Below are 22,288 nucleotides of genomic sequence, written 5' to 3'. Positions count from 1 at the left end.
GCAGTAGCCTACTGCTGATACATAATTTACTTATAATTATAATCTGATAGGGGTATGTATTCTACGAGGGACGTTCAAAAAGTTTCCACACTCTATTTATTAAGAATTCCAAAAATAAATGATAAGACTTTTCTACTTACTCACCTTCCTTTGCGTTGCAGTTTTCTCAGCATCGTACCAACTTTTTAATAGCATCAACACAAAATGTGTTTGATTGAGCACATAGCCACTGATGCACTGCTGATTTCACATCAGGGTTCTTTCTTCATTCCTTATGGTCATGGTTGTAGCTGGACATCCGGAGCGCTCTCCAGCCGTAACTCTAGTATGGCCATTTTCAAACATTTTAATTCACTCATAGACGATTCTACGAGAGAGAACTTTATCTCCATACTGAGCACACTTGCGGAAATGAATTTGTGTTCCCAGCACACCTTCTGCCCACAAAAAGTATGTGACAGAACGCTGTTCCTCTTTGGTGCAATTTATAAGTTTTTCAGCAATCTTTACCACCACTGGGTGAAAATTCTTATACTAAACTGCAAGTTTACTTTGCTACTATTACACCACCTGTGCAGGTGTAATATGTTACATGATATTGTGCTTGATAGACTGTTTGAGAATGACTGTGGTAAAGCATGCCACATAATAAGAAGCAAACTGTTGTCACAAGTGTACTTATATATAGTGTTACTTTTATATTTAAATAGCTTTCGGTAAACTGCTGCACTTAGTTTGAGGGAGCTGAAGGTGTATTGAATCTCCAGAGTTGATGTGTCTTCACAGCTGCACAGTGAGGCATGACTATGGTGAACACGTCAGATTCTCAGAGCACTACTGGAATTGGCCAAAACACCTGGGTGGGTGAAGTTAATGTTTTGTTTCTGCCCCATTGCTTCCCTAATAGAGAAAAAAGAGGCAATAAGAACGGTATATTGCATGGAGAAATTAGGAGGCCATAAGAGGTTAGGAAAAGTCCTGGGGAAAAAGTTAAAAATGTTAAGAGAGCACTTACCAAAGAGAGAGTGCGACCGTAAGTAGAAAGAGAGCGAGGCAATTCACCTGCCTTGGGGCTTGCACGCTGGCTGTAACCACGATAAAATGGGAAAGTTCCACGAGAAGGGGGAGTGCTGCAAGAGAAGGATTGTTGTATGCTCCCTCATAGCAGGAACAAGGGAGGGTTGATGGGCATTGGGTGCCACAATGTCAAATGGCATATACTGTAAAACCAGCAAATGAACACTAGGGTGAATATCGGGTTAGGCGCCGTACTCAAACTTTTTTCATAATAAGAAGTGTGGAGGTGATTGAGGTGACCAGATTAAAGTCCTTGAGTAGCAAAGAGGTGTTTTATCAGTGTATATTTTTTCCTCTTCTGTATTTCTTTATAATCAGTTTTTATGTATAGTTTTTTTTAAATGGAAGAATTAATTCTCTTTTGCCTTGATTATTTTTTGTTTGGAAGGAAGTAGAAAGGAGGATTTAATTTTTGTAAATACTAGTTTGGTGCTGGAGTTCTCTTTTTTTCCTTTCTGATTTTGTTGGAGCAGGAGAAAGGCGGAAGGACTGCATTTCTGTAAATTTTTATTGTTTATTATTATTATTTGCTCTGGGAAAATGTAGTGATTGTTTTAAACATTGCTGATTCTTTTTAACCAGTACTACAACTTTTTTTGTCTTTTCTTTAGGTATGATGTTGATTCAAAGAGTTCAAATTTATCAAAACATGTAAGTCTATATGTCCTCTTTTTTATACCTAAACAAACATGTTGTTGGTTCTAAAAGCCATGATGCATGCTATGGCATTTTATTTATCATTTAAGCAGTGTTTAACAAGGAAAATGATGAATACAGCATATTACATTGTTTCTGCATTATAATGTTGTATACTATTTGACATGTTCACCCATTATGTTTTGTGTTAGCTTACCTACATTATTATTATCTTAATCACATTGATAAATATTTGAGCTTATTGCATATGGCATGTTGAGAAATCCTTTCCTGTTTCTATGATACAATTGGTCTTAATTGTAATATAATGTGACTCTTTTATCTTGTTTATGCACATGTGCAATGGGATTAGTGCAGTCAGGGGTTACTGAAGTAACCCACGCATGCCTTGGAGGGTTCTTGTCATCATAGGCCTCCTTGTACATCTGAAATCCTAGTGTCTGAGCATTGATAATATCTGTTTATATTTAAATAATAGGGTTTGAAGTTACATTATCATTAGTAGAAAAAAGAGTTTATAAATAGATCCTGAATATAAATGGAAGTGCAGTTTTTGGCAGTGTGTGGGTGGACAGTGTGCAGTCTGCTAAAGTGTCACTGACAGAAATTAAAGACTAATTTTCTGTACTCTATTTTTCCTCAGAATTATATATTTCTTTAACCACTAATAAAATATTATGAGTGTTTTTTTATTTACTTAGTCTGACATTCATAACTATTTCCTTGTGTTGCTTTTCAATCCTTTTAGTTACAGTACTTGAAAAGGAAGTTTCATTTTGGCACAGATTATTGCAGTTATTTGATAGGAAATTAATTTGTCTTGCTTTGATTTCATATAAAAATTAAGGACCTTTTTTGTAATTTACTTTTTGGTAATGTTCACACTGAATAACATACAATGTACTCCAGAAAATGGCCTCCAGAAATATTGAAACAAAAGTAAGTAAATCAATAAAAAAATAATCCCTGCTCTTAAAGAGCAACAGAAAGTCAACAAGACAGAAACCTGTTTAATGTGCACATGCATGATATTCTTTATTATCTATGTTACATCTGTGCTGTACCTAACAATTTTCATGCAAAATACTTTAGAAGCCCTGAAGCAATAAATGATCAATCCTCCAATTTACATATAAAATGGAAGTCCAATTTATGCATTTTCTTGGTATATTTAAGAGGATGTACAAATAATTGTCAGAATTTATTCTTAAATGGAAATTAGATTAGTTTGTAATTTTACTTCTTAAAATGTGCATAAGAAGGACCAGGGATGCAGTGTGAATGTAATTACAGAATTGACTTGAATGCATAACTCCCTGTGGCTCTTTTAGGAGATGTCAGAAGTGAGCTGTGTGCTGGGCCCATTGCTCTTTGTAATTTATATAAAGTATATGAAGTAAACCATATTAATATTTAAAACTAAAGACTACAAACAAATGAATCATATGTGTAGACTGGAGTAAATTTGATGGATCAGTCAAAAACATGGAGATGTCAAATTGACACCTGAGCATTAGAGTGGTCTTCTGCAAGACACAACCACCCATAGTCATTGATAAAGCTGTTGGCCTTGTGTAGCTGTTTGGACTTTACAGAGTGTGATGGTCAATGAGACATCACTTCTGCAAAGCATCATATTTTGCTAAATTCAGCATGTCATTATTTTTTAGCTATAGTATTGTGTTAAAAGGTCACTCACCACTTTTTTTGTAGATCGCTCATTGTAGATGACTCTGTTCTAGATGAATGGTGCTCAACAAATACCTTTATTTTTATGTATTTTTTGGGTCATCACATGAATAAATTGCCCAGATTTTATGAACATTACAATATTTTATTAAAATATACACAAATTCATTGCAAAAAAGGCATTTTATGTTTTAAGGCACAATGATGGAATGATGCACATTAAACATTTATTTTTTGGACTTCTCTGTTTAATCAGAAACATAGAACTTCAGAGCTTAAGTGCTTAGAAAATAAGAAACAAATACATATTCATCCATCCATTTTCCAACCCGCTGAATCCGAACACAGGGTCACGGGGGTCTGCTGGAGCCAATCCCAGCCAACACAGGGCACAAGGCAGGGAACCAATCCTGGGCAGGGTGCCAACCCACCGCAACAAATACATATTGTAAATGTAAAGTGGCTGAATCCTTTTGGATGGATGCTCACTTGAAACAAAATTCCTTTCTTTCTTTATTTTCAATAAGAATCCTCCTATGTGAAAGTTTAGTGGCATTTGCAATAATACATCATACACAGCTCAGATGAGAAATTTTATTCATTGTGGTTCAGATTTCCATATCTCATCTCAGGTCTCCTTCCTCTTGGCCACATTCTCCCATCTAGTCCACATTCCTTGTTGTCTCATTGTGATTGATCTGCATGACCTTTACTTCTCGAGTGCTGCTCTCACCTCCTGCTCCTCCCTACCTTTGATGGTTCTGGGGTAGGAAGTCTCAAAGACTGATTTGTTCATTGGATTACTACCCCCACAACCTCTTGCGGCACAGACTTCCCTCAGCCTGTTGAACTGCTCCCTCTGCCCTCCATTTCCTCCTCTTATTACACCTATCTACTACCTTCAAATCACACAAGTCCCTGTACTGCATCACTTTTCTGGTTCTCATGACCTTAAACTTCTCATCCAAGGACTGGAGAGGGAGATGTAATTTGCTATGACGATAGAGCTGGCCTATTCAAAAGGCGACCCGTGGGCCACATGTGGCCCAGAAGTAACCTCCAAGTGACCCAGCCCATGGTCCTGCCAAAAACACAGAGAAAAACCAAGAAAGACACATTTCACGAACCTTCAGAAATTCCTCCAAAAATACCTACAGTAGTACAAGCCATGAATGCAACACTTCGGGTATCCTAGCAACATTCAACCCACAATACAGAGCGTTGTTGTGCGTCTAGAAGTGGTGGTAGTATTCTGTGATACAGTGATATTTTTTTTTTTTTTTGTGTGACGGTACTTACTGATACTTTGTTACCGGCACCTCAGCCACGACAACTAGTTGTGGTATCAACTACATATTAAATGATTCTGTAATTAATTGTGTGCTGAGTCTTAGTTGTATTCCAGTTTCATCAAGTGAGTGCAAATCTGGGTTTTCGCATATTAATCTAATTGTTACTCCAGTGAGAGCCTCGTTACTGAAGAGCACTGTCTCTGCACTATTCTTCGTAGGATTGGTTGGCCGTCCACTCACATGCTTCGGTCCTGCAGATTCATGGCTGTTACAAGGATGATGATCAGCCATTGACACTCAAAGCAATGAACAAACTAGAAAGACTGCATTTGATGAAAACATGCAAAAAGTTTGGAATTAGCCTTAAAACTCAATAGAAGTAAGCCCTGATTGTTGTGTGGGAGTACGCTACTTAGGCTTTTTGGTAGCCCCAGCCATTTCCTGGATTTGGAACTGTGGAGATCAACACTTTGTAGACAAGAAGTGACTAGTGGAGCCTTATACTGTATATGCCATGCTGATACAGCAGAACCTTAAACTTTCCTGGAAGTCCACACACCTGTGTGCAGTATATGACTTCAGTGTGGTCACATGTACCATACTGCATTTCTTGACATACTTTGTTTTAATACTAACATAGTTCTTTTCTGTGAACAACTACAGTTTTGGTAACAACAAGCAATGAAAGACCACAGTAAGAAATACTTTGGTACATTGTGCAGGTGATGCAACCTGACAGTCAAATTCACAATTAAAGAAGTTTTAAAAGGCTTGGATGACCTTCTTGTGGAGCTTACACCATTATGCAATACAAACTCGTTTACATCTGTTTTCTTAACCCCTGTTTGTTACTAATGGATCAAGACTTTCTAGAATTCATTTCTCAAGTTTTTTTTTTTTTATTTTATAGATCAGTGCTTCTCCAGAGTTTTCAGGGTGAACACTCTGGAAAGTCTAAAGGCAGTTTTAAGTGGAGAAATAATCATATGTTTTTCACACAAAAATAAATTGGAGGCTACAAAAGCATGAGACCTGACTACAGGGATTTCCAGAATTGATTATGAATGTGTTATATCACCTAATGAGGCACTCCATAGGAAAAGTTGAGTGTACAATTAAAACTTGAATCTTTTGACAATATATACAGAATAACTTACTTTTAAATCACATCATCTTTATTATGAACACATAGACTGAGCTAAAAAGATTTTAGTTCAATAAATATTAGGGATGGTAAAATCCAAAAAATATTGTGAATGTTTAGTATAAAGAATAAGAAATGTGTAAACACTTACATAGAATTTTGGAACATAATCTTAAATTACAGCAGTTCAATATTTGTAGATTCAAGTTTCAGTGTGGTTTTGTGTAATAAGCTGTATACTAGTTTTTTCATGGGTGGCATAGTGGTGCAGTGGTAGCGCTGCTGCCTCGCAGTTAGGAGACCCGGGTTCGCTTCCCAGGTCCTCCCTGCGTGGAGTTTGCAGGTTCTCTCCATCTGTGTGGGTTTCTTCCAGGTGCTCCGGTTTCCTCCCACAGTCCAAAGACATGCAGGTTAGGTGCATTGGCAATAATAAATTGGCCCTAGTGTGTGCTTGGTGTGTGGGTGTGTGTGTGTGTCCTGCGGTGGGTTGGCGCCCTGCCCGGGATTGGTTCCTGCCTTGCACCCTTTGTTGGCTGGGATTAGCTCCAGTAGACCCCCGTGACCCTGTGTTCGGATTCAGCGGGTTGGAAAATGGATGGATAGTTTTTTCATGTTTTAGGCTTATGTAGCTGGTTGATGTTTAAACAGTAGGAGGTGGGGGTTCATATCTGCAGCATGCTTTTTCCTTTGTTATTATGAAGCCTGTCTATTTTTTCATTCCAACTCCCTTGCTTGCTCTATGCTAGAAGGCAGCAGCACAGCAAACATGAAGAGGGCTGCTTGTGAGTCACTTCTAAATTTTCCCGGTTTATTTTTATGCACTTCAGCCTACTATCAACATGTTTAAAAGAGAATAAAGTAACAAGGAATTTGAATGGTTGTGTGTGGTAAGCTTAAACTAGGCAAGATCTATTTATGCAATGTAGAATGTACCGATTTTTACGTAACACATATGCGTGTTCACCTCCCACTACAGCAAATACTAAGAAATAAGTGAACAGTGTATTTAAGGCTACACTTAAAAATATATGTTACTGGCCTCAGGTAAAAGCCACTATTGCTTTTGGGTGTAGCCACAGCAATATGGTGCCAAAAGCATAAAAGAAGTAGACAGCAGTTTGTAATTTCTGACCAGAGTTTTCTATTCTCATTTACCCAGAGGTATATAAATGCTTCAATGTCAACATGACAATCAGTTAAAACAATAGTACATACCAATTTCCTCTTGTTAAACAATAGTATTGTTACTATCAAGATGTACATAGACCACTATATGCAGATTAGGGACCAATGTCCCCAGAATTTGTTCATTTTCAAAGGAAGTAATTACAAGCATTTTCTAAGGAAGCAGGCAGTTCTGTTGTCACAATATGGCACAGTATGTTGGTGAGATACTAATCAAAGCAGTCTGATTTTTCAAAGCAAGTGACTCTTTTGTGAGACAGGTAAATATCTACGTCCTTTAGATACCTACTAACAATAACCTATAACGGAATTACTCAGGAAATTTGCCTTTTCATTTATTTTGTCTCTTGTCCCTTCATCTATTAGTTTTTCCATTTATTATTCTAAACGTAACACACAAAGATGTTCTTTACTTTAAAACCCCACTTACACTTATTTACCACTTAAGGGCTAATCCACAGGGAAAATTAATACATAATCCCCAAATGTGAAATGTACATATTAGATATGAGAATGAAAACACTCTGTCACAGAATGAGTAAGTACTGTACACACAAGTTGGAGAACCGTAAGCAAGGCAAACCATCCACCCCAAAATAAAAGACACTAAACTGAATATACTTTTGCTCAGTCGCTACCTGAAATGCACCACAGATTCCTTTATATTATGGAAGAAGATTACAGAGATTTTCAATGAAGTCACATTACGTATAGATTCAGAATTATTCTATAAAAGAACTTGGAGGCTCCGCCCCCCTGCTCGCTTTGCTCACCCACACCCGGGTTTGGTTTACCAGATATACAATTTAAAGAGATTATTTTCATGGGAATTGTTACATATGCATTATTTTTACTTTTACTTTAAAACTTTTGTAAAAACAATACTGTACTTGTCCTTTATTTCCGGCCCCAGGTATGGTTAAATTTTTCTTGCAGGATGTAAAACGCTGCTCGCGTTGTGAAGGGGGGGCAGCTGAACGCACACTAAGGAGAAGCGGTTGGATCATCTGCTGGCTTGTTGCTGCTGCTGCTGGCAAGCTGCGTATTCTGCGTGTCGATCATTTAAAAGCCTGTACAGCAGCTGTCCTTTTGCCACCTTGCGTCTCTGCCACTTGCGTTGTGAAGTGGGGGGAGGGGTTTTTTGGCTGAATGCATGCTAAGGAGAAGCGGTTGGATCACCTGCTGGCTTCCTGCTGCTGGTGAGCTGCGTGTTCTGCTTGTCACTTGTCGTTGTTTTAAGAGCTGCGAGCACATGAAGCGTGTCTGCCAAAAGCATTCCAACAACTGCTAAGTTTGATGTCTGTGAACTTGTTTTAAATATTGTCTTACTGCCTTGTCTCGCGTGACGTTAAAGTGTCTCTCGCAGAACGTCAAATTGTCTTCCGAGAAGATCACGTCTCGTCTCCCTAGTCTTACTCTATAAAAGAAAATTACAGTACTTAAACAACAGGGAAAGCACTCATGGGCTCCTGGACACTTAGCTCTGTTGTAACACCTCTAGGAAGAAATAGAGAGGAAAACATAGATGGAACATTTTGAAAAGTCTCATTTTATTTTAAAAATAGTAAAGAAATGGAGATCAACCTACTTCTCTTAGTTTCATCAGCCTACCTGTAAGCAGAAAAAGCTACCGACTGCTGCAAGCCATTGATTATAATTGTTAAAGCAGCAAGAGCTTGGACAACTGTTACATATGATGATAAACCTTATTTATTGTACTCGCAATATTGTATCTCAAATCCACGAAAATGCTGACACTTCTTTTCTTAAGATGCCCATACTAGACACTCTGGTATCTCAGTCTCAAGTCTTCACTCTACTTGGTGTGCTCACTGACTGACTGTAATATCACCATTGTTCCAGTGTCTGTATTATAAAAAGTGCCAATTTGTGAACACTTATTTATGTATTTAGAAGCTCTCATTGCATGTGCAAAAATGAGCAAGACCAATAAGGAAAGGCTTCCATTTTACCTTGTCTGTTAGAGGTCGGTTTTCTATTTATAATACTTGACTTGATTCAATTGTACAGTTTTAATGTATAGCTTCCTTGTCAAATTGCATATGGATAATATGTTGAAATCTTGTTTTCTCTGTAATGTTCATTGTGATCAGGGTGTGGCTTAACTGCTTACAGTTTTGTAATTTCTTGCTAAGTGTTTAAACAGTCTTAATTTATATCCATATTAAATAATTAAACAGAGAATTCACAATGTTATTTTAGAGATTAACAACGAAACTCTAAGTAATATTAGCACAATGACATAACTAATATATTCAGTAAACAGTATAAGTCTTTATAATCCTCGTAAAATACAAATACCACAGCTTGATATTCTCAATACTAAAGAAGTTGATAAACCTCTTTCAGAATTACAAGATGCCATAAACTCACTGCAAAGTGGAAAAGCTGTAGGCCCAGAATTTTGTAGTGGAATTTTATAAACATTTTCAAGTAAGTTAGACTCATTAGTTTTCTTTATGCCAAATATCAATTACTGTCTTCCCTGCAAAAACAAAAACTTACTTACAGTGGGCTTCATAAATGCCAATTTTGCTCCTGAATAATTATGTTAAAATACCTGCAAAGGTCTTATCTAAAAGAATTGAGAAAGTGTTCCCCTCACTACCATCACAATGCCAAACTGTAATTATTAAAAATTACCATTTAGTCTTCAACCTTCAGAACTAGTTTAATATAAATACTCATCTATAAAACCTGACTCTCCAGAAATTTACTATGCTTGAATGCAGAAAAAGCTTTTGATAGAGTAGAACTTTTTACCATAGTGTGCAAATTTAGGTTTGGCGCCAATGTATACGGATGGATTAAATTTCTTTGTGCTTTCCAGAAGCCTTGGTCTGCATATAATATGAACATAGACTAATTTGAATTAAACCTATACATACAGTATGTTCATACAATAAAATTTTGGGAATTGACAGAAATCAATCAGTCTATGCCGGCTTAAAAACTCTATTACTTATTTCTCTTATTCATAATAATCATCTTTTTCAGCTTTCTCAAAGCATCTCAGTATTCAGCCTATGGAAAACTCATGAGATTGAGACACTTAGAGAGCTCTAAACTGATAAAATATTTGTATCCTTAGAGTAAATAAACTTCATATTTAATTTTCCAGCTGCTTACTTTTTTCCTGTACATAAATTAGAATTTGTTAAAAGCAGCCTACCCAATTTTCCAAATTTCTCTCCTATATATATTTCTGAGGCAGTACAGGCTAGTCTGGATGATTCATGCTCTATATCACTTTTACAATATATATAAAAACTATTATAAGGAATTTACCTTAATTATCTTAGGGAGCAATGAGAAAGGTATCCTTCAATTCAAATCTCAGAAAAGGAATGCAACTTAGCCATTTGTAGAATATATTCTATTTTAGTATTTGCCAAGCACACCATATTGAAATTAAAAACCTTTCATTGGTAACATGTATCTCATTAAAAACTGTCTAAAATATGCCCACAGCAAGATTCAACCTGTGAGTGTTGTCATCTCGCACTATCATCACTAGGTCAAATGTTTCAAGAATACTTTACACTAACATTATTGTTGGCAAAAATCTTTGCGTATTTCCCAGATATACCTCTACCTCTTAATGCATTTATGACAGTGTTTGGTGTATTACAAGCCAGGTTTAAAGTTTGCAACGAGGTAATGGTTGTGGTATCAAAGGCCACAGTACTTTAACAAACACTTACTGTGTTCAACTGGAAAAATCCCAGACACTTTCTATATAACTCAGCGGGAAACCAATGTTCTATATTAACTTAAATTGGAAAACAATTACATGGCAAGTATTCATTAATATAACTTTAAAATAAACACACTGGACCCATAATTAACTCTTACGCAGTTAACAGTCTTATCAAATTTAAGCAACAATGTTACATGGGTTTCTCTACTTATTATTGTTATTGTATGCTTTTCCTACTTGTTTGATTGAGCTGTGTGCTGAGGTTTGTATCAGAAAGCAGAAAGTAATTCAGGATTAACTTAAATAAGGCAAATTCCATTCCAGAAAACTTGGATTTAACCAAACCTGCATTTCTAGAACAGAATAGGCCAGAATTATGTGGTCTATGAGGTCAAACCTGCAGATAGCTCACTAATCCTGCTTTTTAGAACAGGTTTAGGATTTGCCCGTTCTAGAAAGAGATTTAACAAAATCCAGCTCAGTTACCTGGGCAACTAATGCTCTAAAACAAACCTACAAATAGCAGGTTTAACTTGGAGAACTAATGCTTTGAGGTCAAAATAATTAATGAACAGTACATGGACATGGCCAGCATGGACTTGGCAAATCATGTTTTTCTTCACAACATGCCACACATATATTGGCAAAGCAATTGAAAAGTGTGCCTGACTCTGAAGTGACATCTGCTCACACACATGCGCAGGAGGAAGATGCTGCCTGGGAGGAGTAGTGGAGGAAGAAGAGTGTGGTTTGGGGTGTTTTTGCTTTTGGGTGTTTTGGGACTATTTTGGGCCTGTTGGACACGGGGAAGATGTGCCCCATGGCTGAAGAAAAATAAAAGTTCTTTTTGTTTATTTTACACGTGCCTCCGTTGTCAGTCTGTGTTGGGTTGACGCCTAAATAGCGCCTTTGCCACAGCTGATAATAGTTTTGCTTGTGGGACAAGCTGTCTACCTTCAGCCCTTTAGTGTAGTCCCTTTAAAGAAATGCCTCTGAAGACTCTCCTCTTCCACAAATAATTATACACAATATGCTTATTAGTGCAGTTTTGATTTAGGGTTTTGTAATGGAATAAGGCAACAATATAACTTCTGCATTGTAATGTAGATCATTTGGCTGATGGCTTTTACAAATGAGACACAAGTATGTATATCAAAATATCAATGTGTAGTTTAATTCATTCTTAAAATAATAAAATATGCCACATACATAAGTACTGTACAGATATTGAGGTCAAATATTCAGGGTCTCAGGTTTGAACAAGGTAACCATTCAAAGAATGGGCACGGTGAGTCTTGTGCAGATTTGTACCTGAAAGCAATTAATATTTGCTTTCGTTTGTCTTGTATGCAGGGTTCAGTACGGGCAGGATACCATTCAACATCTCTCACAGTGTCAAATACTACAACTATATGTATGGTGAATACTTATTGTAATTGGTCTTAGACTTATTTGCTATCATTGATACTGCAAAAAAGAAACACAATGCTTACTTGAGGGTATGTAAAGTTTAAAGTAGTGCAATATTATCAGGGGGTCATTTTGCACAATGCAACAATTGAGTATGTGAATCCCTAGACTATGGATGAAGGGGTTATAATTGCACCACCCAAAAATCCAAAAGTTTAATTCTTATGTTCCTCATTTCCTGCCAGCTGTTGGGGACGCCAGAAAGCATAAATAATGTAAAATTCTTCTGAGACAGAAGAAACTTATTTACCTTTAATTTTTTTTAACCATCGTTTGCACACTTATTATACACTTAACAGTTATTTTTTCCAGTGTCTGTTTTTTGAAAATGCATACGTTAAGGAATATTGAAACCAGTTTTCAGGAAACAATCCTTATTAAGAATATCATACTAGTTAGAAATGCTCTGATTTTCACTAAAAAAGATTTGATCAGTGATTGGTAAATTAGCTGATTACAAAAACTGATTGTTTCAGCCCCGGCTTTTTTGGCTTTATGTAATTTAGTTTCAGTGCTCCTTTATGCAAGGTATTGCAGCAACTGAGCCAGTGTGTGTCCTTTTTTTTTTGGCAACAAACTTCCTGTAGTGTAAATAAAGCAAATCAATGCTTGTTTTATCAGAGAGTTTAGCCTTTATGTTAAAGAAAGTGGAGTAATAAACTGAGTAAATGGAATTGTTCAATGCTTTTAGACAAACGGCAAGAAAAGCTACTTTAATTATTTCAGACCTTTTCATTTTGTCATTTAACTTAAAAAGGATATCATTTGAGTTCCAACAGCAAGCTTGTTTTAAGGGCAGCAGTTTACGTTTTCAGTCAGAAAAAGAAAAGATAAGACAGTTAACCACAGCCTTGTTGGCTTAACAGCAAAATGTGTCTTACTTATAAAGCTGTTAAGTATGTTAAACTTGTGTCTTCTTAATAAAAAGCTTATGAACATATGACATATATGCAGCCTTTTTAAAGATTTTGAACTGTTTATTATTTGTTGGTGTGTGTCATACATTATAATATTTGGTAAGAAACAAGTACTGCATTATTAAAATGGTAATCCATATTTATTACACCTCAAGAATTATGACTGTCTAACTAATACACTGCAGAAGAAGAAAAAGCACATGTGTTTATATATTTTAACAGTAAATGTATAATTTAGCAGTAAAAAAGCTGAATTACAATTAATGATTAAAACCTGTAAGTGCAGATATATTTACATGTAAGCAGTGTTTAATTGCCAATAACAGTTAATTGATTGTGTGAGTATACATATACAGTAAATATAAATATATATATTTATACATATAAATATAAAAAATGTATCATTTTTTGTTGTTAGAGAAATAGTGAAAACTACTTTTTCAAGAACCCTTGTTTCAGATAGGTACATTATAAAAAAAAATTAAACAGCATGACAGCTCGTAATTATGGGAAGCATTTTCTTTTCTTTTATGTATTATGGATAAATATTTTTGTATATATTTTAGTATGTATTTTAAGGAAATTTTATTTTTTTTTAGCATTTTATGGCAGCTGAACAATAAACCTACAGAATTTCATACATCCATTCATTATCCAACTCGCTATATCCTAACTACAGGGTGACGGGGGACCGCTGGAGCCAATCCCAGCCAACACAGGGTGCAAGGCAGGAAACAAACCTCGGGCAGGGTTCCAGCCCACTGCAGGGCGCACAACACACACACACACCAAGCACACACTAGGGCCAATTTAGAATTGCCAATCCACCTATCCTGCATGTCTTTGGACTGTGGGAGGAAACCGGAGCACCCGGAGGAAATTAACTTAGACACAGGGAGAACATGCAAACTCCATGCAGGGAGGACCTGGGAAGCGAACCCAGGTCTCCTAACTGTGAGGCAACAGAATTTCATTTTGTTAATAAAAAAATGAACAGTTAACACTTGTGGTGTATAGTTTAATTATAAAAATATGCATTAATATAGGACATAAGGCTTCTATGTGTCTAGTTATGCAGGAGCTTAGAGTAAAATGTTTTTTAAAGAAATAAGGGAAAATAAATATCTGATTGGTATCGCGATCAGCTGATCAAGTAACAAAAAATCGGTGAATGGTATTGAACTTAAAAAGCCTGATCAAAGCATTCTTAATGCTAGTATGCAGTAATACCCTTTTCACTTATTCTACATAGAACACCCTTGGTCTATAACACATAAAGACCCTCAACCTTCTCTGTTGACTTTGAGCTATTTCTTCTTTTTTTGACTTGTAGTTGTAAGTTGAGTTGCTTGCTTCTGGATTCATATGTTTATAATTCTTGTACATTTAAAAATATGGAAATGTTATGCTACTTTTGACTTGATTTCTACAAGTCATGCTATACTCCTCACAATAAGAAATAATTCATTAAAAAGTATTTGATGTGCATAAGAAAAGCTAAAAGACATACACAACCACACAAAAAACAAACTCTATAATCACTTATTAAAATCCCCAAATGCAGTTTTAGCAGCAGTTGGAGTTCAGTAACTAAGTAATATAAAACTGAAAGAAAATTGGGACACTTTAAAATATTGCAATTCCAGGAGGTTGTATGTGAAGAAAAAAGGCTGGAAACCCCTGGCAGAGAAATATGCCACTTAATCACATATACAGTATATCAATCACATATATATCAATGGTCAGTTGCTTTGATAAACTTTGCTTTGCTTAACAGGTCTGCTATTATACAAAATCATGCTGCATGATTACTGTTAGTGGTAACTGAGATTTAAGATCAGCTCAGGTTCATTGATTTGGATTTATGTTTGTTAGGGCGCTCACCATAGAATACATAAAAAATTTAGTGAGGGCTTAATTTTTGGAAACCCCTGATATAAGCTAATCCATTAACAATGCCTAAGAAAGATTAAATTTGAGATGCTTATTTTGATTTTTGATTTAAATATTTCCCGCATGTTCCAAAGGAGAAGGTTGTTGACATTTGTAAAGGCAAATTTAAATATCAAAGAAATATGATGCGCTTGGCTTATCACTTAGGTCAAAATATGCATGATGCCGCTGTTAAAAATTCTAAAGTTAGGCAGTAAAATCTGTGGCAGACTGTATTAATCGACTTCTATGATTAAAACAAAATTGAAAGCATTAACTACTGCTATCTATTACAAAATGAATCACATCAGACTGCAGACCTTTAAATTTAATTGAAGATACAGGGCTGAGGGATGTCAATACACATTACTTTCACATGGCACAGTTATGTGACATAACAAGGATTTATATGAAAGGCACAGATTTTTGCAGTTTGAGCAGTGAAGAAGTTGTACAGCAATCACATTCACATTAACTAATTGCGAAGGGACATGTGTTTAATCACATGTTTTTAACATGTTTTTTGCTGTTCTTATTTTAGGTAGATGCAAAGAGTATTATTAACATATGCAATAATGTGTATATCTTTTTTTATTAGACGTAGCTAAAATGTAAAATCGTTAATGTAGTTTGAGATACAGTCACTGGGGTAACAGATCTCTCCAGAACCAAAGGATCACCTCAACAGACCTTGATGAAGTCAACCACAAAAGTTATATTTAATTTTTTTAAAAAGAAAAAACATTGTGTGCAGTTTTAGGCTAAATGAAACAGTGAAAACTGGGGTGTCATGCTGTGTGACGTTACAGGCAACATATGGAGAAAGGCAAGAAAATCTGCATAAGTTAGACTATAGACAATGAAGAGATTCATCATGATAAGAAAAAGAAAAAAAGTAACTGATGCCAAAATCATGCAACTAGCACAACAGGTCATTCCCAAACTACCAAAGATAACATCTATGCTTAAAGCATCACTGGAAGGTGGAATTGGTGAAATACTATTGTCATAAACAGAGCAAATTAATGTACTTGAGCATCATGGCAAGATTGACAGAAAAGGCTTCTTCTACTTGTCCTCCTTGCCCACCTCTTCCCATTGTAGATGACTGTGAGCCTATTAAAAAAATGTGCCAAGCAACCTGACAACATCAGACATAGGTAGAAATAAATATGTGCAGGTATTTGAATATAAATAAGAAAATAATAACATTGGGTCCTCAAATTTTTCATTTTTAGTGACAAAGCAGTTTTCTTCCAAACTGCAACATATTGGCCTGGCACGGCTCAAGTTTAATTTAGACTTTAAACATTTGTTTGAATAGATTTTGACTTCAGCAGAGAGGGAAATGCTTTTGAAATATAGGAGATCACCTATGAAATGTTTTTGTAGGGACTGACAGTAGTACTAGGGTGTTGTACTGCATTAGCCATTATGGATGTAATGAGAAGTTAAGCAAAATGTCACCTTTTATTGGCTAACTGAAAAGATTACAATATGCAAGCTTTCATGGCAACTCAGGCCCCTTCTTCAGGCAAGATGTATACATGCTTCAGTTAGCCAATAAAAGGTGTCATTTTGCTTAACTTCTCATTAGGGACTGACAGGAAAAAAAAGTTAAATGCAGGATATCTTTGACTACCTCTAAAACAGGTCTGGGTTTGCTGTATTTTTTTTTATATGTATATTTTCACTACAGTTATATAGGATTATCATTAGGATTATCATTTAGGATTATCATCCAGTTTGAAGTGTGCTGATTTGGCCTGTTTAATATGTTCAATTATTACTCTAATTTTTGTTGTTTCTAATTGTTATTCCTTTTCCTGAAAGCTGCATTGTTACAAAGCGCAACTGCGCCAATGTTATGAATCACTGTGTACAACCTTGTGTTTGATATGTGTTTGATATTCAAATATGTATGATTTTTAGAGAAGTATGACTAGCAAAAAATCTCATGGAATCAAAACTTTTTATAAAGTATTTGCACTTGTCTTATAACAACTCTTTTGAATCCCAAATGCTGAATATATTGGGAGAAGGATGCTAAGGACAGAGCTGCCAGGCAAGAGAAAAAGAGGAAGGCCTAAAAGAAGGTTTATGGATGTGGTGAGAGAGGACATGCAGATGATGGGTGTTATAGAACAAGATGCAGAGGACAGAAAGATATGGAAGAAGATGATCCGCTGTGGCAACCCCTAACGGGAGCAGCCGAAAGAAGAAGAAGAACATTAACAATAAAAAATTGATATATCACATTGACACAAGTATTTAGACCCTTTACTCAACACTTAACCTGAAGCATCTTTGGCAGGATTTCAGCCTAATGTTATTTTGATTATGACGTGACAAGCTTTGCTTGCACACTTGGATTTGTGGATTTTCTGGCATTCCCCTCTGCAGATCCTCTCAAGCTCTGGCAGGTTTGGATACAGATTGTGGGTGTGCAGCTATTTTCAGGATTCTCTGAAGATGTTCAATTGTCCTGGCTCAGGCTGGGAAACTCAAAGACATTCCCAGAGTTATCTGTAAGGCTGTCCTGTTTTGCCTTTGCTTTGTACTTTGGGTCATTGTCCTGATGGAAGGAGAACTTTCAGCCCAGTCTGAGGTCCAGAGTGCTCTGGTGCAGGTTTTTATTAAGAATATATTTGCATGTTGTTCCATTCAGCTTTCCCTCAACAAAGTCTAGTCTTCGAATTCTTGAGAAAACAACCCCATAGCTTGATGCTGCCACCAACAGACTAGAAAATATTGTTTCTCACAGTCTGAGAGTCCTTTTGGTGCCTTTGTGCAAACTCCAAGAAGGCTTCCATGTATCTTTTACTGAGGAGATGTGTATGTCCTGCCACATTGTAATAAAGTCCAGATCGGTGGAGTGTTACAGTGATAGTCTTCCTTCTAGAATTTTCCCCCATATCTGCCCAGGTTTTCTGGAGCACAGCCAGGGTGACCATCAGATTTTTGGTGACCTCTCTTACCATGGCCGTTCTTTCATCATTACTCAGTTTGGCTGGGTGGCCAGCTTTAGGAAGAGCTGTAGTTGTTCCAGTCTTCTTCTATTTAAGAATTATGAAGGCAACTGTACTCTTGAATATCTTCAGTGCTGCTTGAATTTTTACAGAATTCCCCAGATTTATCCATCCATCCATCCATCCATCCATCCATCCATCCATCCATCCATTATCCAACCCGCTATATCCTAACTACAGGGTCACGGGGGTCTGCTGGAGCCAATCCCAGCCAACACAGGGCGCAAGGCAGGAAACAAACCCCGGGCAGGGCGCCAGCCCACCGCAGGCCCCAGATTTATGCCAGCACACAATCTTGTCTCTAATTTCTGCAGTCAATCGCTTCAACTTCATGGCTCAGGTTTTACTCTGATTCACATTGTCTGCTGTGGAAACTTCTTTGGAGTAGTGTGTGCCTTTTCTAATCATTTCCAAACAGATGAATTGACCACAGAACTCCACAAAGTGTAGAAACATTTTGATGATAATCAACAGAAAGAGATACACCTGAGCCAGATTCTAAGTCTCATAGCAAAGATCTTGAAACTTGTGTATTTCTTTCTGTTTGCACTCTGTCAGTCTCGGGTATTGAGTGTTGCTTGATGTGAGGACATATTAATTTAAATGATTTTATAACAAGTCTAAATACTTTTTGAATCCAGTGTACATATTAAGAACCAAAAAGAATCATTAGTTGTAAATTCATTTTTATCCCAGGTTGGTGTGTATATGTTAGCCAAATTAATTTAGTTTCATTGAGTTTTCCCCTGTCCATGAAATCAGAAATTACCTCAGAAGCACCAAAGGGGATTATTCTATGAATCAATATTTCAACTCCTCAAGACTCCTGCAATAATCAGAAAGAAATATCTGCTTAGCTCAGTCTCTCTCTCATAATTCCTGACAAAAACAACCACTAGAGTTACTCTTCTTATATTTACAAATTAATGTCATCAACATACATTAGCTACCACTGGATTTATGAGAACTTGACAGACAACAAAAAGATTTCCCACATTCTGATTATCTTAAATGTCACTGATTTTTTGCCACACCAATTAGTGCTCTGCAAGTAGATATGATTTTCAATTCTTATGTTTGTAGTTCTGTTTTACCTTTAATTCATCATCCTCCTTGAACATTTCAAGAAGAGACTAAGATAAATGATTTCCAAAAGTCCATCACTTACTAATAAAATAAAAACAAATATTCTTCAGAGAACGTAATTTGTATAGAGCAGTGACTGACAAGATCAAGTGATGTTTTTTTTGATCAGTACAAACATATTTTCACCCCTACATTCTCTGAAAATTGAAAACATTGTAACCAAAGCAAGTTTGACTAAGGCCAGAAGGGCTGCACCTAACAACTTTTTTAAAGTGATTAGTCTAGCCATTATTTTTTCAAATCAAATTTCTAATCTAATAAATAACTTGTAGCATCTACAGAGACATCTGTTACTTTAAATGTAAGGCTGTTGGGATTAACTACATATTATGGGATGGAATGTATATTATGGATATAGATGAAGCCAGTAAAAGGCACACAAAGAAGGCATCCTGTGGTTCTGAGTACTTTTAAAAGAATGAAGCAGTAGAACATGTAACATGGTTTCTGAGTAAAAAACTAAATACTGTCACACACGTGCGAGTAGGAGGTAGCTAAAAGGCCTGAGTAATTGTAATAAAACATCCGACCAGGGGCGGCGGAGTGCGCCGACTGTCTTTCTCAGTTCCCTACAGACCTTTCCCGGAAAATCCTGCAAGGTTCCGGCGCCTCAGAAGACATTACTTCCAGTGCCGGCCCCTTTGCTGACGTCACTTCCAGACCAGAAGACATCACAGCCAATTCCAGCCCTTTTGATGACGTCACTTCCTTTACGGCCTTCAAAGCCTCCATCTTTGTCTATCATAATCAGTTCTGTTTTGGACTCTGTTCTATGCACATCGTGCTTAAAAAACTTAACTTTTGCAGCTGGGAAAACAATATACGGGTGGCTGCCCCAAATCTTTATGATGTTATGATGTCTATGTTGCTTAATTGTCACAATACTTAAAATAAACAGTTATAGATGTTGCCGGAGTTCCTTCATCTTGAATGCCAGACTCGTAGCAAATGTTCAAACAGCACGAACAACTAACGTTCATGGGTCCATTTTAAGACAAAGTGGAAAAGTATAGTTACTTGCTGCTGTGGAATGGTGAAAAAAAAGACAGGACATCTACAACAGACAACAGTAATAAATTAGAAACATATTAATAACCATTTTGAGGCATATGTACTGCCAAATGCAAACCCAATATTCGTATGCTACAAATTTAATGAAAAGGTACAGGCACCTGGTGAATCTGTTTGAACAGTTCCTGACTGAGCTACGGCTTCTAGTCAAAGACTAGGCATATGAGACTAGCTAGAAACATCTGTTACTTTATATGTAAGGCTGACGTGATTAAGTGCATATTATGGGATATAGATAGAGGAAGTAAATAGCACACAAACAAGCCATCCTGTGGTTCTGTGTTCTTTTAATAGAATAAAGTAACAGAATATATAACTAACTTGTCTGTCAGCAATAATAATTTTGGATTAAAAGCAAACATGAAGAACTTTTATCATTAAAATATCAATATTGTATTGTGTAATAAAGTGCAAAAGGGAATGTAAACTCAAAATCTTTCCGAATGAAAATAATTTCAGTTCACGAATAAACATTTGATAACAAAAGTAGTGCAGTTTGAATCAGATATTACGGATCACATCAACTTAGCAGTACAATAGAAGTGGAAATACACAAGATCAAGTAACAGTGGAGCTTGTCTGAATCAGATTTCAATAACAATCTGTTTAGCAGTCCAACATTAGTGCAAAAATCAGTTTAAGTAACTCTTGAACACAACTTATCAATTCAAGTAACACCAGATTATGTATCAAAAATTTGGGCAAAAAAAAAAAAAACTTTTAACGCATCATATACCTCATTAGTTAACAAAATGTTATTCTGCTTATTATACACTACTTCTGTCACACAGTACATTATATTTACAGCATATCCTTTTTTTTTTTAAACTAATTATAAGCCTTTTCTGAAAAAGCCTACTACCGTATTGTTGCTGGGGTTACGGGTCCTTTATGAAAAATAAATTACTGTAGAATGTAGCAATTTACCAATCAGAACTGGCGGTGTCTTCATAGAATTCTCCAGTATGCTTCCATCTTGGATGTTCCTACATAGCTATTGTGCTGCTATGATACCCCATTTCACATTTGTAGAGCGTACAAGACACAGTGTTAATTGGCTTTAGCTTAAAGTACTCCTATACTTTAGAAGTCTACGACCTTTTACATGAAATGTCTGCAGAAGAACTAGGCGCTGCCTTGTTGATCCTTTGGTAAACATATATTCACATGAAGGACAAAATAGATTTTACAGGCATTTATTCTTGAGTCATTTAAAGAATTAGCTGGCAAAACCACCAGTATTTCAGTTCCATGAATTGAATGACTATTTACAAATTACCTCTGCAATATGACACAGTAGGTATACTTTTAACCTAGTCTTGGAGCAACTGGATACCTTCCAATCACTTTTTCCATTGTTAAGCGCCTTTATTAGCAAACAACAGTTTAAAACACTTAACAGAAGCCAATGTATGATTATTTCTTTCTTTAATGCAGTTAAAAAGACACTTGTACTCAGAATATGCAGGGAACTTTCTGTTTTCTCAAGACTGAACGAGGAATGAGCTTTAATATTTACAGTTCAGAGAATTAAAAATAAGCAAAACAATGTTGAGGGTCATTACTATAATCTATTTCAAAAGCTGTCAGCTGTTAAATGTGCTATGTAAGTCATGTATTCAATCTGAGCTTTTTCTTTTAGGACTTCTTGGGCCAAGCACAGTGTACTCTGGGAGAGGTGGTGGGATCTCATGGAAACCGGCTAGAGAAGTCATTGGTGTAAGTATGGATAATCTGGTTATTGTTGAAGAATACAGTATCAGCTCTATGTACACTATGCAGCATTATAAGTAATATTCAATAAGCCCCAGTTTGAATGTGGATGAAATCCTTATTTATGTTTGATGTTGATTGCAGGCTGACAGGTATGTGTTGCAGAACTTCAAGTAAAGTGAAGTCTGGCATTGTCTACAAAGCATATTTTCCAATGGGAATAAGTGTCTTTCTTTATCAGTAAA

General features: G+C 36.2%; 1 protein-coding gene across 1 annotated transcript in view; it reads left to right on the top strand.

The window, feature by feature from the left end:
- LOC114659672 (copine-8) overlaps nucleotides 1–22,288 on the top strand; it is a 650,855-nt gene that overhangs the window by 254,875 nt on the left and 373,692 nt on the right. The window contains exons 5-6 of the mRNA XM_028812277.2: nucleotides 1,689–1,728; nucleotides 21,973–22,049. Of these exons, the coding sequence (XP_028668110.1) occupies nucleotides 1,689–1,728; nucleotides 21,973–22,049 (117 nt within the window). The remainder of the gene's footprint in view (nucleotides 1–1,688; nucleotides 1,729–21,972; nucleotides 22,050–22,288) is intronic.

Source organism: Erpetoichthys calabaricus, chromosome 1, assembly GCF_900747795.2.
Source record: "Erpetoichthys calabaricus chromosome 1, fErpCal1.3, whole genome shotgun sequence".
Taxonomy (NCBI): Eukaryota; Metazoa; Chordata; class Cladistia; order Polypteriformes; family Polypteridae; genus Erpetoichthys; species Erpetoichthys calabaricus.
This window is presented reverse-complemented; position numbering and strand designations above follow the sequence as displayed.